At 42.3% G+C, this 24,820-nt stretch overlaps 1 protein-coding gene across 2 annotated transcripts; it reads left to right on the forward strand.

The window, feature by feature from the left end:
* The first annotated feature begins 9,210 nt into the window (after positions 1-9,210).
* On the forward strand, positions 9,211-24,631 carry pax8 (paired box 8). Of its 2 annotated transcripts, none has more exons than XM_036529056.1 (11): positions 9,211-9,232; positions 16,248-16,413; positions 16,941-17,138; positions 17,508-17,584; positions 17,878-18,003; positions 18,414-18,583; positions 18,962-19,082; positions 19,783-20,019; positions 21,192-21,293; positions 23,054-23,140; positions 24,561-24,631. In XM_036529056.1, the coding sequence occupies exons 1-11, from the start codon at positions 9,211-9,213 to the stop codon at positions 24,629-24,631; spliced, it is 1,377 nt and encodes a 458-aa protein (XP_036384949.1). The 2 variants fall into 2 exon arrangements, with proteins under 2 accessions (XP_036384949.1, XP_036384948.1); XM_036529055.1 differs by lacking the exon at positions 9,211-9,232 and adding an exon at positions 14,411-14,480.
* The last annotated feature ends 189 nt before the right edge of the window (positions 24,632-24,820 follow it).

Consider the following 24,820-nt stretch of genomic DNA (forward strand, 5'->3'; position numbering starts at 1 on the left):
TTTAGTTGTAGTTTTATTAGATGTAGTTATTTACATTTTAGAGGTGATTCTATTAGATATTGTTATTTCTGTTCATTTACTCAGTGAGTGGGCTAGTAGATCCCTACAGCAGAAAGATTCCACCTCACCAGACTATTCAGGCTTGAAAATTTCAGCTGCTTGCAGGCAGTTCAGGCATTACTCCCACACAGGTATAGTTCGGTATAGCTGTTTTTTTACCCACAGTGTAACCCAACAGTGTACGCTGCCATTAAAAGCACATTTGAAATAAAACAACATGAAGAATTCAGAGTAATGTTCATCACAGAGACTTGCACGCAGTTGAACTCTTGGGATGTAATTTAAGGGAAATAAAAGTAACATAAATAGAAAAAGGAAAGAGATTAGAGGAAGATATATAGACTGCATGCCCTTCCATCCATGCCATAAGTAAAGGTTTCTTTCCCTCATTGAACTACAACAATAACATCTCCCACTCTGAGTAATCCTAGAATAACCCTCACCCCCCTCTACTCCCACACATAAGGGACCATCTGAACAAGAGCTTCACTGAGCCCCCCAGCAACCCCTGCCAGCACTGGACAACCAACTCACTCACTGTGACGTCATTCTCCATGGATACCGCTGGTCTGATTGACAGACTCTAAGAGGGCTCTGGCCAAGGAGAGAGGCTATCAATCAACCCCTGACCCTCCCCTGACTTGCACACTCTACCACACAACACATGATATTTCTCTCTGTGTTTTCCTGTTTCTCTGTCCCTCAGTCGCCCGGATACACTTGCATGCTCTGACTCGCACCATCCCAAAACACACATTAGACTGGCATGGAACACACACTGTTTATCTCCAGTCAGTCAGTCCCGAGGACTGATCAGGTACTCCTCGAATACTGTCATTACTTTGCTGGCCTTTTGCCCTCTAGTGGTACAAAGTTATTATTGCCATCAGGTGTGTGAGTGAGTGAGTCACTGACTGACTAAACGAAAGAGTCAGTCAATGTGAGTGAGTGAATGAGCCAGTGACTTTGTCGATGAGTGAGCAGGGGAGTCAGTGAATGAGTGAGTGAGTGAGTGAGTGAGTGAGTGAGTGAGTGAGTGAGTGAATAAATGAGTGAGTAAATCAATGAGCACATGAGCAAGCGAGCAAGTGGGCAAATGAGTGAGTGACGAAGCAAGGGAGTATGGGATATGTTTGCCAATATATTTTCGAAAATTCAGCACAGAATAACATGTTCAGCTGGACACCTCTAACTACACTAGACAGTTCTGTCAGAGTGTGCTAACACATTGCTATGCTCCAGAAACACCTGGTTTCACAACATAAGTGTCCATAATGGCTGTCTCAGGCTCCCATGGACATCCAACAAATGTGAAGTGAAGCAACTAGTGCAGGGGGTGATGCCACCCAGTCATGGCATCCATCTGATTCTCCAGCCGTGACCACGGAGCAGGTGAATCTCAATGTACCAATGGCTATAAGTGCCAGTCTTCCGCTGTGCCGCTTACAAGGGTTGTCACACTGAGATTCTGCAAGTGGCTGGATGGCAAGGCTAAAAATCCCCAAAATCTTGGGGACAGCAGTGAAAGGGGGAACAAGGAGGTGTGGAGACTCAGAGGGGGGGATGAAGGGGGGGGGGGATAAAAGAGGGTACAGGGCCAAAGGTCAGATCTGAAGCGGAAATGGGAGGCATCAAACGGACAATGGAAGGGGGCTGAACCCGGGCAGAGAAAGAAAGAGAGAGGGTGTGTGTGTGTGTGGGGGTGTGTACAAAACACAGGAAGAGAAGAGGAAAAAGACAGGGATGGATCAGGGCAATGGAGAAACAGATGGCAAGAGAAGGGAGAGAAAGAAAAGACAAGCCGCAAAAGAGCAGGAGGATCCTGAAGCAGGAGGAAGCGCACACAGATATCCAGGAAAAAAACATCAATGTGACACAGCGGTTCTGTCACATTACGTGTACAAGTGATATATACTGATAATGCCCATGTAGATAACTACTGTTCAGAGCCATCAGGTAACCCCTCATATGAAAAGACATTTTCTTAAACAGTGTGTCATTAGCTTAATGATCTTCGTACTGCTACTCAACAAACAGATCAGCAGATGAGACAAGCTAATAGCTATGTTTCCTTCATATTGACTTCCACTGGTAAAAGCAACAAAGTAATGTGTATGTAAATTAACTTGATCAAAGAAATCCTGGCTGACCAGACCTAATGTCATTAATTAATCTAGTAGGTAGAGCAGGTTTAGGTAAAAAAAATATGAAAAATCTAGCATTCAGGGAGATCAACTTGGAGATAACTGTTACTGCGAAAAGTAAAAATGGAAATGTTCTCCCACACCAAGAGAAACATTAGAAATGTTGCTTTAAAAAGGTTAATGGAACCATCAATGTCGACGTATTCTTTAGCTATTATGGACTAATCATGTCGCTCATCCCGACTCACTGGCTACAACGAGACAAGCGTAATAGCAGATTTATAAAAGTTTGCCATTAAGAGGTATTTAAGTCCGGACCATTCATCTTGCGGGCGCGCGGAGTGACAGGTGGAGCCGCGCGGAGCGAAAGTGGGCAATGCATCACGAGAACTGCGGCTGGAGCGCGCATAAGTCACCGGTGTATCCGCCACGCACCATTCCGTCTCCCACAACACGACCATTTCACATGGGAGCCCAAATATGCGCGTTTGCCCACAGTCCAGCACTCTGACGGGAGCTTTCCCATCAGTGACGCAGCTGGAGGGGGTTTAGTTCTTCTGTAAGTCGCTGTGGCCTTAACTTTTCACAGTTGTAAAGGTAGATAGATAGATAGATAGATAGATAGATAGATAGATAGATAGATAGATAGATAGATAGATCTTTTCGTGAGATTTTTAAATTACTGTTTATGATTTCATAGTTTTGGTTATGGATTTTATGGTGGTTGTAGATTTAGATCTTAAAATCTGAGAGTTCAGACAATTTATGCCAAGTAATGACTTCCACGTGTTTGGTCAAGAAACTTCATTAAAAAGATCTTGGTCTTCAATCACTGAGCCACTGTACTGGCGTTTTTTTTAACTTGTAACGGTGTGTCTGCCGTGACCCCTTCACCTTCCTCTTCCCACCTGTAAGCCCCTAAGGTGTAAACTGAACTCCCGGTCGAGGAAGACAGCAAAGACGAGGGTCCGGAGACGCCCGTCCCGCCAGCATATCCACAACAACATCTTATCAAACGCTGCTCTGACAACTTAAAACAAATATCTCAGGGGGCAGGAAGGAAGGTGGCACCTCGCTTCGGGAGCTTAACACATCAAGCGTGGTAAACTTGAACGTTCGGAACGGTGTCTTCCTTTTCTCGAGGTTTCGCTCCTGACACCACAAAGGGACGTCCCAGTACGCGAGATGTGTGCGCTCACACCATTCTGTGTCACGTTTAAATCACCCGGCACTTAATGAGCGTTGCATCGATTGTCTACGTTCACGGGGAGATGGGCACGGAAAATAAAGCGCACAATCGGGGTTAAGTGCTTCGCGCTCTCTCGCTGGGCAGTCTGTCTCACTCCAGACACTGGCCATCATGTTCGCGAGTGTTAATTGTTAAAATATGTCGAAAGAATGAATCTTCTAATTCAGTTCCTCGACCAGTTCCACAAAGGCGAATTGCTTTCGCGGACATCTAACTCTGAAAAGAGAAATGCCTCTCAAACAATGGACCACCGTGGCGGATTGCATTCCCCGTGGTTAGACATATCTACTTTGTGCCACCCGCCATCACGTTAGACTGAAAAAATAGTTCTGATTTATTTCAAGCAACCAACTGAATACATCATTAATACATCAGGGCAATGGGGGCTAACTTTTTTCACGTGCTTTAAAAGTCAGTAAATACCCAGTAAGCAACTGCTCACTTTAAGACAATGTTTATTAATGTATGAATAACTTCATTCATCTCCCAGACAGAAATATTTCCATCATTAAACGTTCACTAATATCTTTAGTGTTGATGTAGGTTATATCTTTAGTGTAGTTTAGTGTTGATGTAGGTTAAAATATTCCCCTTTAACCAGGAGATTATTACTGGTTTAATGTATGTGTCAACAGTTATATGAATGTGTATGTTTTTTTAAGCGTATACACCCCTTGTTGTGGTAGTTAGCCTATGTCCATCGTCCATCATGTACATTGCCGTGTTATCACTATTAAAAAGGGAAAAAAACAGCGGTACTTCTCCGCCACTCTGATCTCTGAATCCTCACCGTTCCCGTACAATTCACCAAAAAACACAGTAACACACATTTTAGTAACTGCTATGGTAATCTGGCACTATATTCCTTCATAAAATATTGATGCCATTTACAGTACGGACTAATTTGTTTTCAGTTTACTGCCTAAGATAATACCAACGTATGAAATTGCCGGAGAATCTTAACAATGATGACAAAAACAACAGGTATCTATAACTCGCGGCTATGAAAAAAAGCAAGATCTGTCTCAACAGGTGGAGAACACAATAAGAGTGGACATTTCCCTCTTTCACAGGCCCGTGTGTTGCTATTATTATTATTATTTATATAATCATCATTCAGCATTTTGTCCTCTCAGGAGGCTAAATTCGTTTGGGTTACTGTAGTCTATCTGACATGCTATCGCAGCGCATTATGACTCTGGTGAATCAGCGTATAGGCCTACTGTATGAAGTTAGTTCGTATTTCCGTGTCTACCACGTTTATGTAGCATTTAGCAGCCCCCCACGGCTTTGGCTGACCATATCACCGTCATAATAATGTATATTCAGCAAATTATATATGATCGTTATTGCATGATCCTTTACAGTGGGTAAAATGTAAAGGTTATGTTTCTTAAATCCAACTGGTATCACAGATTTTAAATACAATTTCTGAAATGATGTACTGCAAGAGCTGTTACCACAAATTTAGTATGACTTAAACGCAGAAATCAAAACCGAGCTGTCCTATTGCAGTATGAGAACGGACCCTGGTTTTGAAACAAAAATACCCATTTCTGTATAGACTGAAATAGTTTTTTTTTCCCCAGAGGCTGTGCTGGGACAGATGAAATCAAAACGTTCACCCTCACAGATTTACTGCAGTCAGAAAACTTCCTTTTAGGTTCAAACAGATCAACGTTAGGATGTAATGAAAAAAAAAATCTACTGTTCCTGTGCCCAGGTCGACTGGTATGTAGCCTACCTTGCACATCGATTAATATGCTGAATAATTTTAAAATATTTAGAAACATTTAGAAAGACATTAATTCATTTCATAAACCCCCTTATGTCGATATAAAAAGATGCCTCATGCTTTTCCCGGATCATTTTCCATTAAATGGAAAATGATAATAATAATTATTATAATAATAATAATAATAATAATAATAATAATACTTTGTACAAACAGTAATAACGACTTGTCATATTTCAAAACATGATATGATATATCAGGAGAAAATAGACTACTACTACAAATTATTATTATCATTATTATTATGGTTATTATTATTATTATTATTATTATTATTATTATATTCCTTGTCCTCTCCAGGTCGGAGAGGTAGTTCTATCTAGTGAGCCCCGGAGCAGCCCTTGCTACTTTCAACACAATTACACTAATTAACTACTATTAAATGTTTCACAATTTAAACTAATGAGATACCCATCTCGGAGTTTTAATCCCCAGTTAAACTCTCGATAACCCCTCTCTCCCATTTCTTTCTCTCTTTCTTTCTTTTCTTTCTCACTCTTTCCCCTCCCCAAGGCGACTTGCCCTTCGCTCTCTTTTCTCCGCGAGGAATTCTCTGTGCCCGTTTAATGTTATGATTCTCTTTGCTCCCTCTTCGACAGTTTTATTTATTTCAAAACACTGGGCCCTTTGTCCCGCCGTGGCAGTTGTGCCATGGTATTTACAGCGAACGATGTGCCGGGGAAGAGTGGGTGTAACTTTACCAATTATTTGTGAAGCCAGTCAGATGAGAGCTTTGATTGCAGTCCCCGGTGATGTTGTCTACTGTATGATGCGTGAGGGACCCTTTTAGTCTTTGTTAATTCGGACGTAATCCCATAGTTGGTAAATATAAACTTCAAACAGCCTCCCACTTTTTTGAGCTCTACAAATCATGTTTAAAACAGTGGGGGAGAAAAAAGAGGGTCTCGCCCAGTTCTTACCTAATTTTTCTCTTCATTATAGACCTTATAGATTTTTTTTTTTTTGCCGTTTCTGTAAATGCACATTTTCTCTGTTTTCCCCAGACATTTATCATGAAACATCCTCTTTCAATGCCCCAGTCTGTAAAAAGTTTAATCGTGCATATATTTTAACAGAAAAAAAATGTTTTTGTTAACTGTTTTTTCTTTTTTTGTATTTACACACTGTGGCCGTGAACCATTTGGCTAGGTAAGACCGGGTTCCGCTCCGGCGCACAACGTTGGGACACTCCGAGAGACTGTAAAGGTTAGGCACATTTCAGCAGTGTTTGTTTTACGGACTCATCATCACAAGACGTGTGGTGCTACAGACACCGGCGTTTGGACACCCTGTTGTGACGAACCTCCATAGTCTTATTGCCTTCCATGACCGAGGAGAAACGGCTCTGCTTGAAAATGTCCTTGCAAAAACAAATGTAAATTTAAAGCAAGTTTATAGACCGCAGTATACGACACGTTGAAACAAACAGTTGCCTGTTCTCACACGTCATATATCACTTCTGTTGTATCATAAATCACCCTTTTCGCGAAAACATATTTGCATATATATGGAATCAAGATTCAATCTAACCGCAATGTGGGTTTTATGTTATCATAAGGTCGGCGGTAGTTGGAATTAACGACCAAAATGCGAAGTGTGAACATCTATAAGTTTTTAAAGCGCGTTACTCAAAGTTATGAAATGTATGACTATTGTATAGAATGACCATAAAAGAACTAAAATGTAAAAAAACAACATATTTCTGCAACCTGACAGAGCAGGGTACGTTGGTCGTATATTAAGTGTAACATTCTTATGTTAATATGTTTGATGCCAACATGCTTAATCTTGGACGTTTGTTCAGGCTACTGCTGTTATGTTTCGAACAAGAAAATGTTATTCAGTCACTGACTTCAGGAGCAAACGTGGCAAGCCACTGGTAGCATCGATAAACGTCCAGCAGCAAATTTGTCCATGAGTCCAAACACAGAAGAGTAAAACTCCAACGAGGGAATGGACACTGGGCATACTGAACACATTGACTACACGTCCGAGGAGGCGTGGGTTTTGAATTGTCACAATGGTATACGTTAGAACCACTTTTTTTTATTTAGGACAGCTCTGAGAATTCAGCGACTCCACTTGGTCTTATCTGCCAGTGCTCTTTATCCCCACACATGGGCAATATTCCGAATACTTTTCAAACATTCGCAAATGTCGGTGATGAATGGTGAATGTTTAATTAACATATAATCCAGAAGGAATATTCCGAATAAGGAGTATTGCATGCACGGCAAAAGGAATATTTGATTATATTATTATAATATTCCTGTCATAATTGTTTTTCAGTACAAGAAGGCAGGTGTTCCGCATAACTAGTCTGAATAAATGTGAGCATGCGTGATCTTACTCACGGAGGAAGCCGCTCTGGGAAAACATAGTTGGGCAGTACTTTTGGTCCAATGTGGGGCTGACGCTCGCTATATGCTTATATAATATATTACCATGAATTCGTAACAGCAGAAGATGACAGTTCGGAGTTGAGGCTTTTCCGCAAGGTCTGCGTGGGTAGTATTTTGTTATTGGCGGAAACAGAATACTGATTTATAGAAAATATTTCATTTAAAGTGGCCCAGCCTGGTCATATGGTCAGATTATTTTTGACAGTATTCAAATATTACAGGCCAGCCAGGATGCCAAATTATCTTCAATGAATAACTTGGAAGATGTGAGCTAGCCATGACTTTTTTAACAATTCGTCGTTTACACAGTGTAATAAATTGTGCTTTATGATTTCCTTAAATATTAACCCCCCCCCCCCTCCTCCCGTGTCCTCTACTGTCACCAACAGGATGGCGGAATAAAAAATGTTCTCCCTACGAATCAAATCATAAATTGGACCCGCATTTGCACAGATTCTGCACAAATGAAATATTACATACTAATATAACAATAAAGGTAATGTATTGTGTTCGTGGCAAAGCTGTGAGAGGTGACAGACTACTCAGATACCTGTCTTCAGATGAACTATACTGACTTCTCTAGAGATCATGCGACCCTGTGTTCACAATTTGATAAATGAGCGGATATGGCGATGTACAATGAAAACAAACTAACATCGGTAAACGTGGTTTCGGCCAGTGTATTGATCGCTGGAGATGGGATGACGATAATAAAAATTCAAAATCATTCAACCATGTGGCTTCGTTGGGACAACACCCCTTTTCCATAAAAGTACCCCTAGAAGGTTTTTTTTCTTTTTACCACGCCTTCCTTTCATCTACCATCCAATAACAATAGTGCTCGGTGTCCTCGGCCAGTCCGCCTGAACGTCAATGGGATAAAACCGCGGTCAACGCTGGCCGCTGGTGAGAAGCGTTTCACAAGCTCCCGGCGGCTAGAACCAACAACATTAAATGCGCAGTTAAGAAACAGATACAGTTAAAGAAGGAACTGGGAAAAACATCTTTTGGTCTATCTAACGTTGGATAATACAAGGATATCTACCTGGAAACGCGTTTGTTTGTACACGGCACAGGTAAATAAGCATGCAAAAAATAATTGTAGCTGTCCAGTAAGCTAACTGATACATGAATATTGAAATGTAAAGAAACTGGCCAATCTGTGGTGTGGGATCTATTTTTGGAGAGAGGTGTAACGGAAAACAATCAAAATGATCAAGTGATAGGCCTATTAATCGGAAAATTAATAGGCCTGGAATTAATCGTAAAAAAATATATAGGATGTGTATAAAAATAGACGTTTTAATCGCACATAAAATGCGTGAGAGGGAAATAAATAGGTTTAATAACAGTAATTTAGATAACATTACCTATTTAAAATAAGGGGCGAACGTTAACAATTACAATGTGTCCATTTCCAGCTTATCAAAGTGTGCTCACGGGGGCATTTTTTCCCCATTGTGGACAATCTTCATGGACTTATAACACAGTTAACTAACAGACAGCGCGGACCTTCGAACTGTTGTGTCCAGGGAAAGCAGCAGCAGAGACCTCAGGACAATGTCCAACACCACCAGACGAGGTAAAGAATACACCGACTTTACATTCTCGTGGTCTGGCCGTTTGTCTGCGTGTAACAGAGGCGGAAAAAAAACATGGCAGAATTGGGGCGCACGGTCTGCTGCGAGTGACAATGCTCAACTGGCAGTTACAAGTTTCCTGATGCGTTGATGCTTGTAGGAAACTTAGTGTGTCTCTTCTTCTGTGTGTGTGTGTTTATGTAATTTATTGTTTATGTACTTATTAATGCAATGCAACCGATAACCTTAACAACAAAGGAAGTAAAATGCCTTTATGCCGGACCATCACACCAAATTATGATTCCATTAAAAACTGACTTCTAATATTTGTATTTAGCTGCTGAAGAGACGTCATAGATTTCGTTCGGGTACATTTTACTACAAAGCACAAAAATCTACGCCAACCAAACTCAAATAAAAATAAACCAAAATAAAAATAAACAATATTTTTCCACAATCACAATGACTAAAAGGTATGTTTATGGATATTCAAAATAAGAGTATTATGGTGATTAATAGGCCTACACTTATCGTCGCCGTGGCGTTTTACGGTTCTTATTATTTCTGTTGATATTTCTTAGAGATACGTCATACTTTGGCGACAGAAATATCGAGGAATGAAAAATCATTTAGGTGTATGAAAACCCCTGTATCTTCAGTCCTTTTTGAACGATTGATATGTATATCCTTATTTGATAGCTACTGGAGTGAAAGGGACCTTAACGATTCAGAAATTGGCGATTATTTTGTTTGAAATGCAAGCCTACCTTATTTGTAGAATTTCCTGGACATTATGTGATTTTGTTTTCTTTAAAATGCGTAGACGTACGCCTTGGATAAGACTTTGATTAAACTATATATGACCCATTAAATCTGGCAAGTAAATATAACAGTCATAAAAGATTAAAAAAGATCTATGGGAAGGATTACAGACTTGAATTTAATGAGTCAGTATTAAAGCACACACAGAAATACGACGGAGCGTCGTGAAATAGATTATTTATAAAGTGAAATTAAACAATTTGAAAGTCTACAGAAGAGGTTGAGTAAATATGTACACATTTAATGTCAAAACGAACCTTGCATAAATGCAAAAAAAAAAAAACTTTTTGAAAATTTGCTAAAAACTGATATCGGCAAATTATTATTTCATCCACATACTTCAAAAATGTAATTGAATGGCATTTAAAAAGTGGCCCACGACGATGCAGGGGTTTTAAATGAATCATTCACGAATTATTGTACGTCTATCACTTATTCATAAAATTGATTTGAAAATATTTATTTTTTAGGCTCGTCTATTTTTCATGCTTAACAGCCTCGCCTACTTGGGTATGCGTGTCACATTCCATCAACGACCATGTGAAATGTTCGAAATTATCTGAAGGACCCGTAATAAACGAATTGGACGCAGCGGACGCAATGAAAGCTCAAGTTGTCAAGTGAACACAGACAATAAGAAGCGCTGATTCCCGGGGTTGGGAACAATCGTGCGCTAATTCTGGTGTGGGTGGTAAATTTGTCAGGAGAGATGGTTTTATTGTCGCTTTTGCTCTCCTGACAAAGATCGTTTCCTGAGAGGCCTCTCTTGGAAGTTAATTGGAAGTTCGTTTTTGGTAAATTGCGAGGCATCAGGAACAGATAGGTATCGGTCGGTCTTTGTCACTTTAGTTGTGACATTGATCGATCTGCGTTGGGTGAATGGTGCTGCTTGTTTATGTTTTGAAGGAGAGTCATCTCCCTCTCCGTTCAGCCCTGTTTCTGCTGACAAGTTATACCCGTCTCTTGCTCAATCTTTCTTTGGGCTGCCGCATCAGGTTTTCATGCTCGTTCCAAAAAGTTAAATAGGTAGTTCTTAGCCTAGTCTATTTTCTTATTCCGTCCAGACATGGAACTCTTGCTAGATGACGGACCCATTTTGTTTCATCTGTATATGCGTAAATAAGACTAATGCGTTTAAAGTAGTCTTTTCAATCACCATTATAATGCTACATCTTGGCCCACACTCTCACAAACATATCAACGCTTATAATTTTTCATATGATATTATCAGAACTCACCTCATGGAGTCATTTCAGAGTAGCATCACATAAAATGGCACAAGTTGTGTTTACTATATACACACATACTCACAGAATGTCCAGGAAACCTTGAAGTGGACATATAGTTCATTTTAATGGTTAAAAGTTACTGTCCATAACAGGTGTCCCGCCGAATAGGATAATGGCACTGGATGTTATGACCTCGCCAAATCGTTCTCATCTGATTTCTAATAATTTAAAATATGTATTTTATTAGTTCACAAACCATTGCCAAAAACTGATATGGAACCAAGCCCCGATATCAATTAAACTGAGAAATGAAGACTGCGGGACAACCTTACACTGTAGAAAAATCTGTAAAAATATGTAATTATATGAAATATTCAGATATTGCTTTTGAGATATCTGTTTGAATTTATTTGTGGTTTGGTTCGAATACAGTGCTGTCAAAGTAGTGTAATAATTAGCTTTAAAATAAAAAAAAGCTTAAAAATAGCTTTAAACCTTCACGTTCTCAATTATTAACGGCGCTCGGGACATACTATATTTTCAATTTGTTCTGTTATTATTATTATTATATTTTGTAACTCGAAGTCCGCAGAGAGCAGGGATGAATCAGGGTCTTGTCTTTCCCCCACTGTTCACGCGCTGGCGTCAGTGTTCATCAAAGGCACTAACAAGGGTAGCTCATCGCAAGCCCCTTCCATTATTTTATTTGACATCAATATCAAAGCTCTAATTATCACTATTTGACCACATAGACAGTAGTCTCTGTCTTGAGCTACGAATACAGTGCTTTCAGCTATCCAAAGCTGAATAGGCCTACCTATTAAATCAGGAATACGGAACATTATCTTGAGCAACATTATTATTACATAATTATTATTTTAAACATTTTAAACATTATTACATTATTATTACTACTAATAATAAATGGGGATTGAAGTAACACGTAACTCCTTACACCTAAATGCAAGAAAAACACAAAACGTGTTTTGAATACTTAACTTATGCAACGAAAGTGGCTGCATCATTTTCCCCAAAACTTACATTTTATCCACAACTAACGCAAAGACAGAATCGTGTTTTCATTTATTGCACAAGCATTTAGTCACAACTAAGTACATTTTAATCACTAAGGAGCGAACAATTTAATTTTAATTAAATAAATTAATTAAGCACAATATTTCACATTCGTAATGGCTAAAGCTACAGTTATCCCTTGAATTTTAATATAACCATGGTAGCGCGAAATTAGGCTTTAATGTGTTCTCACAAGATAGGCTATCTGTTAGCAAAAAGGAAGCTCTGTACAGTACAGAGTCCAGTTCTTCAGAACTTCAATAAATACTAAAAGTTCAATACAAATGGCTTGTTGGGGGGTTGAGGGCATACCAAATTCTTCGAAAGCATATTTAAAAGCGGATGTATGCACCGCTTTCATGGGCTCCAATTGCTGAGAGATTTATTGTTTAAAAGCGAAGTGAAGTGTGGTGTCGTCATTAAAATACTTCCTCGAGAAACGTACGTCTGATGATTGCAAGACACAACGGGGGCTCCTCTGAGCCGTTTTGTGAGAGTAGCTAATGTTTAGTGTTCAGCGCCCATGTGGTCAAAATGAATATTCCTAATGGACTCTTCGGCTGGAAATATTCCATCACCTACCCGATGTTACACATTGACAGAGTCAGAGCAAGAAAGCACACCGGCTAAGAAAATTACTGCCCCGTTTACCTTCACATCGTGGAATGACTTTTCTAACCCATAAATTTACGTCTCCGAATGAGCTACGGTACAAAGATATGAAATTTAAAAGTCGGCGGGAAACAGTTAAATGTATCAGTACATCAAATTCGTCCAACAAGCACTGTCGGCGCATAAATAACCATATCTCTGTCAGTGTATAACCACAACGTGTAGACCAGGTACTTTCCGAACAAGACAATCGGTTCCACTGTGCGTGTATGTGTGCGCGCATGCGGGTGCGTCGTTTGATGTGGAAATTTAAGCGAGGAGAGAGGGCTAAAGAAAAGGGCGAGAGGAAACAGACCGACAGGCGAATGAATGGGTTAAATTAAAAGCAGGGCGATCCTCTTCAGCGAGTCACTGATGCAAAGCACGGAGACCTCGGGCAGTTGCCTATTAAAATAGTTGGCCTCTCCCCTGTTTCAGACGCAAAGATATAACATGCTCTGTGTTCGTGTTTTCACAGCTGTACATATGATACCTTGCAAAAGAATGCTTTAACGTTGGCAGTTCTGTTTCGCGTTGTAACCTATACCAAATATATATTTCTCACAACTAAAGAAAGAAGAAACTTTGTTTTGATGGCCACTTCATTTAGCGTCTCTGTGTAACCAATGCGACAGAACGCATAAACCTCCTTGAAGTAATGTGAATATTGATACAAAATGAACAGGGTTAAAATCAGTGCCCACAAAGTATCAGTCTGGGAGGGTTTTCGCTGTAGAAGAAGTAAATTATTTACAGTAAGGTCATTAAAAGTCAGGACCGGTTTCTAAAACAGTACCATGGTTACTAGTGTTTTTCCAAGCACAAACCGACATTACATCGGCAATCACGTAGATTGGTGGCATAGCTGGCCTGATAGGGTAGGCCTATATCCATCCATAAAATAAATAACCCGACAAAATACACTGTAAACACACAGTATATCTCTGTGCTATCTACAAAATCAAAAGAAAAACAAATGTCAAAGTTTCAAATGTTTTAATGAGTTGAAATTCTTTTACATTTTCTTCATATGAGTGTGTCCTAGTAGTTTACAGAATTCTTTTTATCAATTAAGAAGTGCTCTTCTTTACACATTTTGTTAAAAATATTTATCAACGGACATCCTAACTCACCTATACAGCATACATAGCATTTGATCATATGTATATATTGGTGTTTATGAAATTGATTCCCTGTCAGCAGTTAAACAGGGAGAATGCTATCAGCTCCTCCAGTTCCACCATGATTGAGTGTTTGCAATTGTGGAGAGGTGTGCTGCACTTCTAGTGTGACAGCCAAGAAAAGTGTGGGCCCATCTGGTGAAATTCCTGCCTTCTGTGTCCCCCATAGGAATCAAGGAAAACGGAATCTAGAGATCAGAGCCGGAACACAGAACCCTGTAGAATGTGGAAGACATGCACAGAGCTGTCTAGACCAGAGGCTGTCAAAATTTTTGCTAGGTCGGACATGATAGGTCAGTTGCCCTTCTTTTCACTCTTTAAAAAGATGCTGTTGGATGTTTTTACAACTCTTGTTCTTGTGAACACTTTCTGACATGTATTTATAATACACTGGCACTCCCAGTAGATATGATGAAACCATTATCGTTTTTTTCAGTAGGTGTTTCCTATGTTTTTGTAAAATACATCAACTGGCAGAATTGGTTGATTTTTAAGTTGAGGAAACTATGTTAAAAGTCAAAATCAACATCCCCTGAAGATGAAAATTGTAGATCTGTTCAGCCTAACTGTAAAACTAACATTCAAATTCTGTGTGGCAAATCATGCCGTTCTAATACTCCCATGTCCACAATTTCAAACACTCAACGCTACATTGAAAAATGACCGAAAGTATCTGGATTCTGTTCTGGATTCACATCACACATATTCCAGCTTCAAAAGGTGCATCAGATCACAAGGAGTGTCAAATAATCAAAAAGGGTATTTGAAAGCGCCTTGAGTTACTCTATGAGAACCCCAGGTACAGAGATAACACAAGGAAAGTGTTTAGCTGGACATGCCAGACATTTATAAATCAGTTGCACAGAAGCCATTTATTTGACAATTATCGGTTTGAGTGTTAACTTTACCATAGGTTCATTTTCAAATATTCCACTTGCCTATTGTGAATTAAATGAAGCTCATTTATCCAAAGCTCTAAACAGATTTTGATATTTATTGAAAGATAATAATGAATATAATTAAATACGGTTTTATCCAAGACCAGGCCTAGGTTTACTTTAAACCTGAGGACATTATTTGGATTACTGTTCAGGCAGTTGTAACCGGATTGTACGTTGTTGATGTAGATGTGGGTAATATTGGATAAAGGTTGCCGTTTTAATTTTGCTTCAAAATACCAGTTCGTTTCACCAAACTGTCCCTCTGTATAAAAAGACTTTGCTGTGTGTTTGGTCTGTCTACCCTAATGTAATGCATTTTTAAATGATATATTGAAAATTCTCAGCACTTGACTTTTTTTTGCAACATCAAGGTCCGATTGAATGCTTAAGATTAAATATGGCATTGTTAAGTTTTGATGTACAGCTTAATAGACAGTGCACGCGGAGTTATCAAAAGCTAATGGTGTGGGTCCTTTCTCTTCACACTGAAATGGTAGATCCTATTTAATATGGTGATGGGGTAATGCATTATCTGCAGGGCACAAATTTAACATTTCATCATTAAGCTGTACCGAAATATGATTTAGCATTGATACGGGGGGAGGATTTCAATTAAATTGAAAATAAATTTAAAGAACTAGACAAACCGAAAAAAAAAAAACGCAAAATTCTTCTGATGCTCATTATACCAATTGTAGTGATGACAACATAAATGATCCAGGTTAGAAAGATAACCACAATAATCATATACATCGTCAACAATAATTTACAATCAAATGACACACCAGTCACATCTATAAAATGTAAAATACGCACCTGTCTATATGTGTGCATATTTTTTGTTTATGCGCATTGCTGACTGCAACGGGCATGGCATATAGCAGTCGAAGAGTTCCGTTATAATAACTGATTTGATCGGTTATGAGACGGCCAATGAGAACAAACAAAGCAGATAAAAATCTTTTTGATATGCCCCACGCTAGATACACCGTTGTCCCTGGATGTTGTTTTTCCCCGGATCTGCGGGCTGTCTGTTGGGGGGGGGGGATTTGGGGTTTGGGAGGCGTTGCGTCTGAGTGCTAGGAGATTTATGCGTGTGCATCCTTCCTCCTCCCCCAGGTCATGGGGGGCTTAACCAACTAGGCGGCATGTTTGTGAATGGTCGGCCACTCCCGGAGGTGATCCGGCAGCGTATCGTGGACATGGCGCACCAGGGTGTGCGTCCCTGCGACATCTCCCGCCAGCTGCGCGTCAGCCACGGCTGCGTCAGCAAGATCCTGGGCCGGTGAGCCAGACAGCGTCCTCACACGCTCCCTGTGCTGACATAATCAACACGCCACACTGGACACTGAGATTGAACTGCGTACTACATGCTGATATAGTGAATATTCACTGTACACCACACATTAACATTGAACGTTTACTGTGCACTATATGCTGATATAGAGCACACTCACTCTGCACTACACACTGGTATAGTGAATACTCACAGTACACCACACAGTGACATAGTGAATATGCACTGTACACCACACAGTGACAGTGTATACTGACTCTGCACCTCACACTGACATAATGAATACTCATTGAACACCACACACTGATACTGAAAGCTCACTGCACTACATGCTGATATGGTGCACACACTGACTACACTACACACTGATTTAGTGAACAGTCACTGTAATCATTGTAAATCATATGATGATGTAAAGATAAAAAAACACAATCACATGGGTCAACTGCCACCTTTTTTTCATTTCGATCTCTCTCCCTCCTGCTCCATCCCTCTCTCTCCTCCGCCCTCGGCAGGTACTACGAGACGGGCAGCATCAAGCCGGGGGTGATTGGCGGCTCCAAGCCCAAGGTGGCCACGCCCAAGGTGGTGGAGAAGATCGGGGAGTACAAGCGGCAGAACCCCACCATGTTCGCCTGGGAGATCCGGGACCGGCTGCTGGCCGAGGGGGTGTGCGACAGTGACACCGTGCCCAGCGTCAGCTCCATCAACAGGTACAGCGCCGCACCCGCCCGGCCCGCCAAGCCTCTTAGCCAAATTTCAGATTGTGTGAAAAGAGTTACATTCAGCTGTGGTGTACAATGTGGCAGATTAAAAAAGGATGGCTGTGAACAGGGCGGCAGTGTAGCATAATGGTAAAGAGCAGAGCTTGTAACCGAAAGGTTGCTGGTTTCATTCCCCACTGAGGCTCTGCTGTTGGGTACTTAACCCAGAATTGCCTCAGTAAGTATCCATAATAAATGGATACCATGTAAAAATTGTAACCTTTGTAAGTTGCTCTGCCTGACAGCATCTGCTAAATGACAGTAATGTAATGCTGAGAGAGAGATACTGAGATGTAATGTAATGTCTCACTGTTGCAGGATCATCAGGACCAAGGTGCAGCAGCCATTCAACCTGCCCCTGGACGGGAAGTGTCTGAGCCCGGGCCACACCCTGAGTGAGTCTCTGCGTGAGTCTCTCTCTCTCTCCCTCTCTCTCTCTCTCTCTCCGTTTACCACTGCCGAAACATGGCTGTCGTGACCCGGGAGGACACGCCAGAGCCACACAGACCGAATCGGCACTGGAAGAATTGCTTTCAAACGTCAGATAATTTACAGCATTTGGGCACCACCTGAACCGATCAAGCGAGACCAGTTTCCATGGAGCATGAAACATGGGGGGGGGGGGGGGGGTGACAGCTCTAATGACAGGTATCATTGGCGGTGACCTCTCTCTCTCTCTCTCTCTCAGTCCCCAGCTCAGCGGTCACCCCCCCAGAGTCACCCCAGTCGGACTCTCTGGGCTCCACCTACTCCATCAGCGGGCTACTAGGGATCCCACAGGCTAGCGCAGAGGCCAAACGGAGCCTCGATGACAGTGAGTCCTCTCCTTTTCTGCTGAAACTCCCAGTGTTAGCCCTTAGATCTCTCTCCCTGCCGTGACTGCTTGGCTGCAGTGAGTGCTTTGGCCTACCAGTGGTGGTTCTATGGAGGTGGTTCGTAGAGTTCAAGCTGTACTCTTTTACCCTTTGATTGAGTTTATTACAACTTCTCCCATACGGACCACAATTGGGGCAACCTCCCCATTGCAAAATGAAAATCAACCCCTCTCCTCTCCTCTCCCTCTCCTCTCTCTCTCTCAATTCCATTCAATTCAATGTGCTTTATAAACATGAGAAATGTGCACAGTTGTATTGCCAAAGCAGTATCCTAAAAAATGTAATTAGTAATGTATGAATGTAATTGGTATAATGAACAATAATTACTCTCTCTCTCTCTCTCTCTCAGGTGACCAGGAGAGCTGTCGGCATAGCGTTGACTCACAGGGCAGTGGGGGCGGTCCCAGAAAGCAGCTCCGCCCCGAGCATTTCCCCTCCCAGCACCTGGACTGCGGCTTCGATCGCCACCACTACACCCCCGATGCCTTCGCCTCTCCCGGCTCCGGGAAGACTGAGCAGGTGTGGAGTCACTGCCTTGTGTAGACATACCCCACGGCACTATGGGAATTGTAGTTCCACACGTCCTCACTCACAGACCCAACACAGTGTCCCAAAACCAAAGGATATGAAAGGCACCGATACTTGTACCTGCGCCTGTGTCTTTATTTTTACATGACCTCATACTTTTACTCAAAGAGAATATTGTATTGGATTCTGTTGGTGTCACTTCTATTGTGCAAGAGGGGGAGATGGTTCCCACTTTGACAGGACAAGATGGTGTCCATCATTCTGTCCATAGTGACTACAGCTGATAGTTGAACTGCTAACAGTAGTTCATTGTTCAGGACAAGAGGATGGCCCATATGCCGCGCTCATGCTCTTCTTTCTCAACTACAGGCTCTGTATTCTCTCTCGCTAATTAACGGAAGCCTTGAAGAGGGGAAGGCCAGCCTCTCGGCATCGAGTGCTGCCATTGGCCGCAACCTGACAGCACACCAGGGCTACACAGTGGTGACAGGTAAGGCAGCAACTAAATCTAACAGGACTGGCTCCCGTTCACACCAGAATGTGGAACAGGAACTGAGAATCTCTGGGAAACCACTGCACGAGCATCCGTGAAATATTCATGGTGTTCACTCAAATAGTGACATCAATGTATACCTCTGAATTGCCACTGAATTTATTCTCGAAAAAACTAATATGCCCATGTGAATGTAAGGTACAAACACTTGGTAGAAAAACATAACCTGCTGACTAACTACGTAGATTGCATACTGGGACAGACTGAAATGCATTAAAGATTAAACGGAGGGTGTTAATCTAGTCTGCAATTTTTGGTGAGATCAGGTCATGAGAACTGTAGGACTTACTGAGATCTGAGAGTCATGCCATTTGTTGATGCACTGTCAAAGAAACATGTGTGGTTTATATTTGGACTACAGGCGCATGTAATCACTGGTTTGATGCTTTCACTGAGTCTTTCATGAGCTTCAGCAAACTGGCCCGGGCACCCTTCCAACATTTCTCTAATCCATTTAGACTGTGCTTCAACCAATCAGCACTTCATCCAAACATCAGCCATAATCCATTTATTTGTGTTTTTTTATTCTATATTTAGATTAGTCAACAGTGATATGTTTTTCTATTTTTCATTCATCCATTCTTATTTTGTTTTTCCATTTCCTCACCCCCATCCACCCCACATGATGTCACCTCAGACCCCCTACAGCCCCTCCCACTTTGTCTGAAACAGGAAATGTCCCCAGAGGTGACTAGCTCCAGCCCCTCCCCAAACATCGCACCCAACTCCGCCTTCCTGGAGCTTCAGCCAATCCCGGCTCCTGCTCCTGTCAGCAGCAGCTGTGGCAGCTCCTCCCATTTCTCTCATGCTTTCAACTCATTCTCCCATCATGCTCCGGTGTACGGGCAGTTCACCAGCCAGTCGCTCATAGCAGGTAACCCATCATTGAGCTGCATTGTTGCTCCAAACGTGTTCATCCCTGTCCTTGCATTCTATATAGAGCTGACCACCATGATTGCGTAGGCAGTCCCATTACACCGGCATTACTCTAACACTTACTGCCTCTGACAAGGCATGCAATTGTTCTGTCATAACGACAGACTGTAGATTACCCTTAGGAAAAATGATGGGCACACTTCCAGCCCAAAGCTCTTCAGTGTTACTGACACCTAGACAGACAGAACAAATGTCCAGATAAGTGGAAGCAATGACTAAACATAGTTGTACCATATCAACTGACATCCACTGGCTTTGATATCCCAGAGCACGAAGCTTTATAGAGGGAAGTAGCATGGTAGTTACCCCAGCTGCTATCTCTTCTCTAAGTGTTTTGTTGTTTGCATTGTATGATAGCCCGCCTTTGTTCACTATGTTATTATGGAGACGCTGGCCAACACTTCTCACACAAACCAAAGAGAAGGAGCAAGTCTTACAGCAATAATAATAAAAAATAATAATAATAATAATAATAATTCATCAAAAAAATAAAATAAATGAAAGGAACCAGCCAGCACACCAGCCAAACCAGTTCAGTCTCCTCTCACTCTGCAGCCACATACCTGTATTTAATTGGCCTTAATTGACAGGTGAGGCTAATTAACCAGTGGCTGGCTTTCACAGACAAAGGCAATTGCACGTAATCAAAAGCAATCTGCTCAGATGAAATTGATTGACGCGCTCAGTTATTGACAAGGTTGAAAATGGAAAGACATCAATCCTTGGACATTTAACAAATTAACAATTAAACAACAAACGGTTTTAAGGGGAAAAGGTGAAGGTTCTGATTCACTGCTGGCTTTAGGCATGCCAGATAAAATGTAACACTGACATTTATTTAACACACCAAGATTCCCAGAGATTTTCCTGGACCTCCTCAGTCCTCTGCGCCAGTGTTTGTGAGAGAGAAATGAATGCATACTTGTGAAGTATGTCTAAGGCAAACATTGGTGAAAAGGACTGGAATGCATAATCTCTATAAACCTCCTTGCTCATGCCAGAGCATACCGACAATGCAGTGTGATATCATTGGTAGTTTTTGTCTATTTGCTGGCTTTGCGCAGCCAGTTGTAGCAGTCATTGGCTTAGGGCACGTGTCTGTCTTTTCAGGGCGGGACATGGTGAGCTCCACCCTCCCAGGGTACCCTCCTCACATTCCTGCCAGTGGCCAGGCGGGCTACTCCTCCTCAGCCATCACTGGCATGGTGGCAGGTAAGTTCTCCCCATACACCCCCCCCCCCCCCCACCTCTGTGCCATGAAGCAAGTTTATCTGAAACAAAGACAAATAGCAATGTTTCTACTACTGCACCGGCAGAATGCTACAGAAGATCTGTCTGGATTCAGACGGTTAACCTGGCCCAGGGCAGCTCAGCTCACCCTTGGAAAAGCTAATGAAAATGTGAAAAGGCATGAAGATTAACAGAACTAAGAACTAACCACAAACAAGTGACACCAAAGAAACAATACTGTGGACACACAGAAACAGCGCTTACAGAAACAACACCACAGAAAGACAGACAGGGGACATGGGGACATGGCAAAGGGGGGAGAGCGAGAACACAAAAAAAAAACATGATCAAGGAGAGAGGAACCCTGGAGGGAGGCGTGTGATTAACGGGAGGGAGTGGCGGGTTAATGGGTAGCCAGCTCTGCTCTGAACTGTGCGGCAGCAGTCAGGGCCCCAGGGGGAAACGAGGAACCAGCTGGGGAGTTCCGCCCTGCTACACCCTGCTTCCCCCACGCCACGGTGCTCACCTCATATCTCCATGGGAACCATGGGGCCCTTAGGAGCGGGCCCCTGGGGGGGGGTGGCATGGGAGGGGGGGGTTAAAGGGTGGCGGAGTGGGTCTGGGCTGGGATGGGGAGGCAGAGGGGTTTTTTGTGATGTGTGTGGTGTGATGTGCCTCCTTTTTTTTATTTGAAGTCTGCTCTCCGAAGCGCGAAATGAGAGGGTCTGATTTATTATTTTTCTGGTGGGCCAGCTTTGAGGAAGTGCTCATACACAATTACTCACTGAGAGGGTAGGGGGCGGGGGGTGGGGTGGGGGGGCAATGGGGGTGAACAAGGGATTTCATCCTGATCCTGGCCCAACATAATTACCAATTAAATACCGGAATGTTTAAAAAAAGAAAGGGGGGGGAGATGGCATGAAAGACTAGAAGAGGAAGTGGGGAATGGAGAGAAGAGGAGGGCATTTGAGGGGGTCTTGGGGATCTGGGGGGTGATAAAGAGAGGACGCGGAGACAGACTATACGCACCAATGATCCGTGGGATTCCCCCCCCCCACCGCCCACCTGGACCATGGATTAATGGTTTACTACCCGCCTAAACCGTTGGTGAATTATGGGCGTTGTCTGGGCAGATGCCGCTGAAACGGCAAAAAACACACTCGTGTGACCGTGAACATGCTAAAACTCACGGGAGAGACCTGGGTCAAAAAAACAATCAGAGCCACAACATGTTTGTACACTAACTCGCCATTGCTGAATGACACTATGAAACTGTGGGCCATTACAATACGTAGGAAAGCATTACTGAGTCTCAGCACAGCAGAGGAAATGGGCTTACTCAAGGCAGTCAAGATGTATGATGAAATCTTCATGGGTCAATCTGTCATGATGACTGTCTGACTGAATATGACTAATAATGGAAGAAGAACATTTTAATTGAAACATTAATGATGTGTATGAAATCTGCAGTTGTGGATGGGCATATGTGTGTCAGACACTGATGTGGGTATTTGTATGTGTGTGTGTGTGTGTGTGTATGGGTTGCTGTGTATGTCAGACAACAATATTGGTGAATGTCAGCTACTGAATTGTTTGTGTCCATGTGTATCAGACACAGTGTGTGTAATAGCATATGCTCTTGACTTACGTGCATGTGCATACGCGAATGTGTGTGTGTGTGTGTGTGTGTGTGTGTGTGTGAATCAGGCACTAATGTATGTGTTTTCATCTGTCTCCTGCAGGTACGGATTACTCTGGTCAAGCCTACACTCCTTCCCCATACACCTCCTACAGTGAAGCTTGGAGGTTTACCAACTCCAGTATCCTGGGTGAGTGCCCCTTCAGTGCCAGCACTCAGATCTCTTATGCAATAGCTACTGCATGGTACCTCTATGGGGTTCTTCCATTTTAATGAATTTATTGTTGTCATTATTCATACAGCATCGATGTGCCACCATATGGCATAAGGTGCATATTTTTCAGACTTTCACCCTTCTTTATATTGGAGTCTAAAGATAAAAGGCCAAAAAATGTTGTGTGCTGTAACAAAAACACCCCCAAAAAAACAAGAGCTTCGAAATTGCTTTGAAGTGACCCGATTAGATCAGAGTGAATCATCTTTGACTGTCTACCCAGCCACCAAAAACAAGAGGAGGGTTTATTTATGGAGCAAGCACTGGGTAAGGTTAATACCAGAGCAGACACCCAGCTCACTCAGCCGTGGGACAGTGTCCTTTCCCAGCTGACCCCGGGTCAAGCTGGCTCACCTTATGTTAGCATTAAAGAGATAAACCTTTTCCTCCGTGGGGGTGACTCACACCCACACAGCTCCATAAAGGCCGTGTGCCAAAAACCTGGCCACAAGGTTCCGATACATGGCACCTGCCCCAGGAGAATGATACTGGTCTTAGAAACAGGTCACCAGGGGTGGAGTTCTGTGTGGTCACCGACAAATGCAAAGTGCCACTGCTAGCGGTGTGCACCAGGGGTCCTGTGGTCACAAATAAGTCTGTCTGGCTGAACCTGACTTATTGGCTACAGTGCACCGACAGAGTATGCACACGGGCTACTGCGAGCTTCTTTACAGCTACAATGTTTGTTTTTGTGAGGAACTGACTAATCTTCACCACTGGGTTTCCTCCATGGAGCCAGGGAAGTGTGTGTTTCCCAGACTGCTGGTGTACCCAGAAAAAGTTACTGCGCTGGGTCCCTGACCAATCACAAGAGTCCTGCAGAGTGGCTGATCTCAGTTTCTTCTAAGTAGCGCTTCGATTGGCGAATGACTCTTCCTATTATATTAAACAGAAATGAGCACCCTAAGTGACAAGATGTAGTCAATTGAGATTGAATTAACAGAATTTGGGAAGGAAGGAAGAAGGGAAGGCCACACACTCTGCTTAACTCTGTTTTTAAAAAGGTATTCCTTGTTAAAAATGCAATGTTTTGATTCTCTCAACCCTCATTTGTGATTCCTGTTTATTAGAAATAAAGTACAGAGTTATACTAGTGTGCCACTTAAATTCTGTCTGTTGTCTGTCCCCGCAATATTTTACTTTGTTCTGTTGGCCTGGGAATTTCTTTCTGACATTGTAGCAAGGCATTCAAGAGGACATGTTGTGACCTGTGACTTGCCTTGCTGTTCTAAGTGGTTGGCTAGCAGTTCTCAAAAACATTGCACACAACGAGTAACCTCCCGTATGGAAGCTGAATGTAGTCAATTTACAAACGACTCTTTGTCTCCCCCTACAGGCTCACCATATTACTACGGATCTGCTTCCCGTACCGCGCCCCCCTCCACCGCAGCCTATGATCACCTCTAGTGGCCGTTTCAAAAGCCACGCTCCTGGGATCGGAGTTTGATGTCACCGATCAGAACAATGAGGATGAAGAAAATGTGAAAGACAAAAGTCATTCTGCTTTTTGCTCAGATCTTAGACTGAAAAGAGGTCGGCCATCAAAAAGGAGGCTGCACTCGAGACTGCAGCACCAGGCATGGAGACTTCATTCAT

Source organism: Megalops cyprinoides, chromosome 5, assembly GCF_013368585.1.
Source record: "Megalops cyprinoides isolate fMegCyp1 chromosome 5, fMegCyp1.pri, whole genome shotgun sequence".
Classification (NCBI taxonomy): domain Eukaryota; kingdom Metazoa; phylum Chordata; class Actinopteri; order Elopiformes; family Megalopidae; genus Megalops; species Megalops cyprinoides.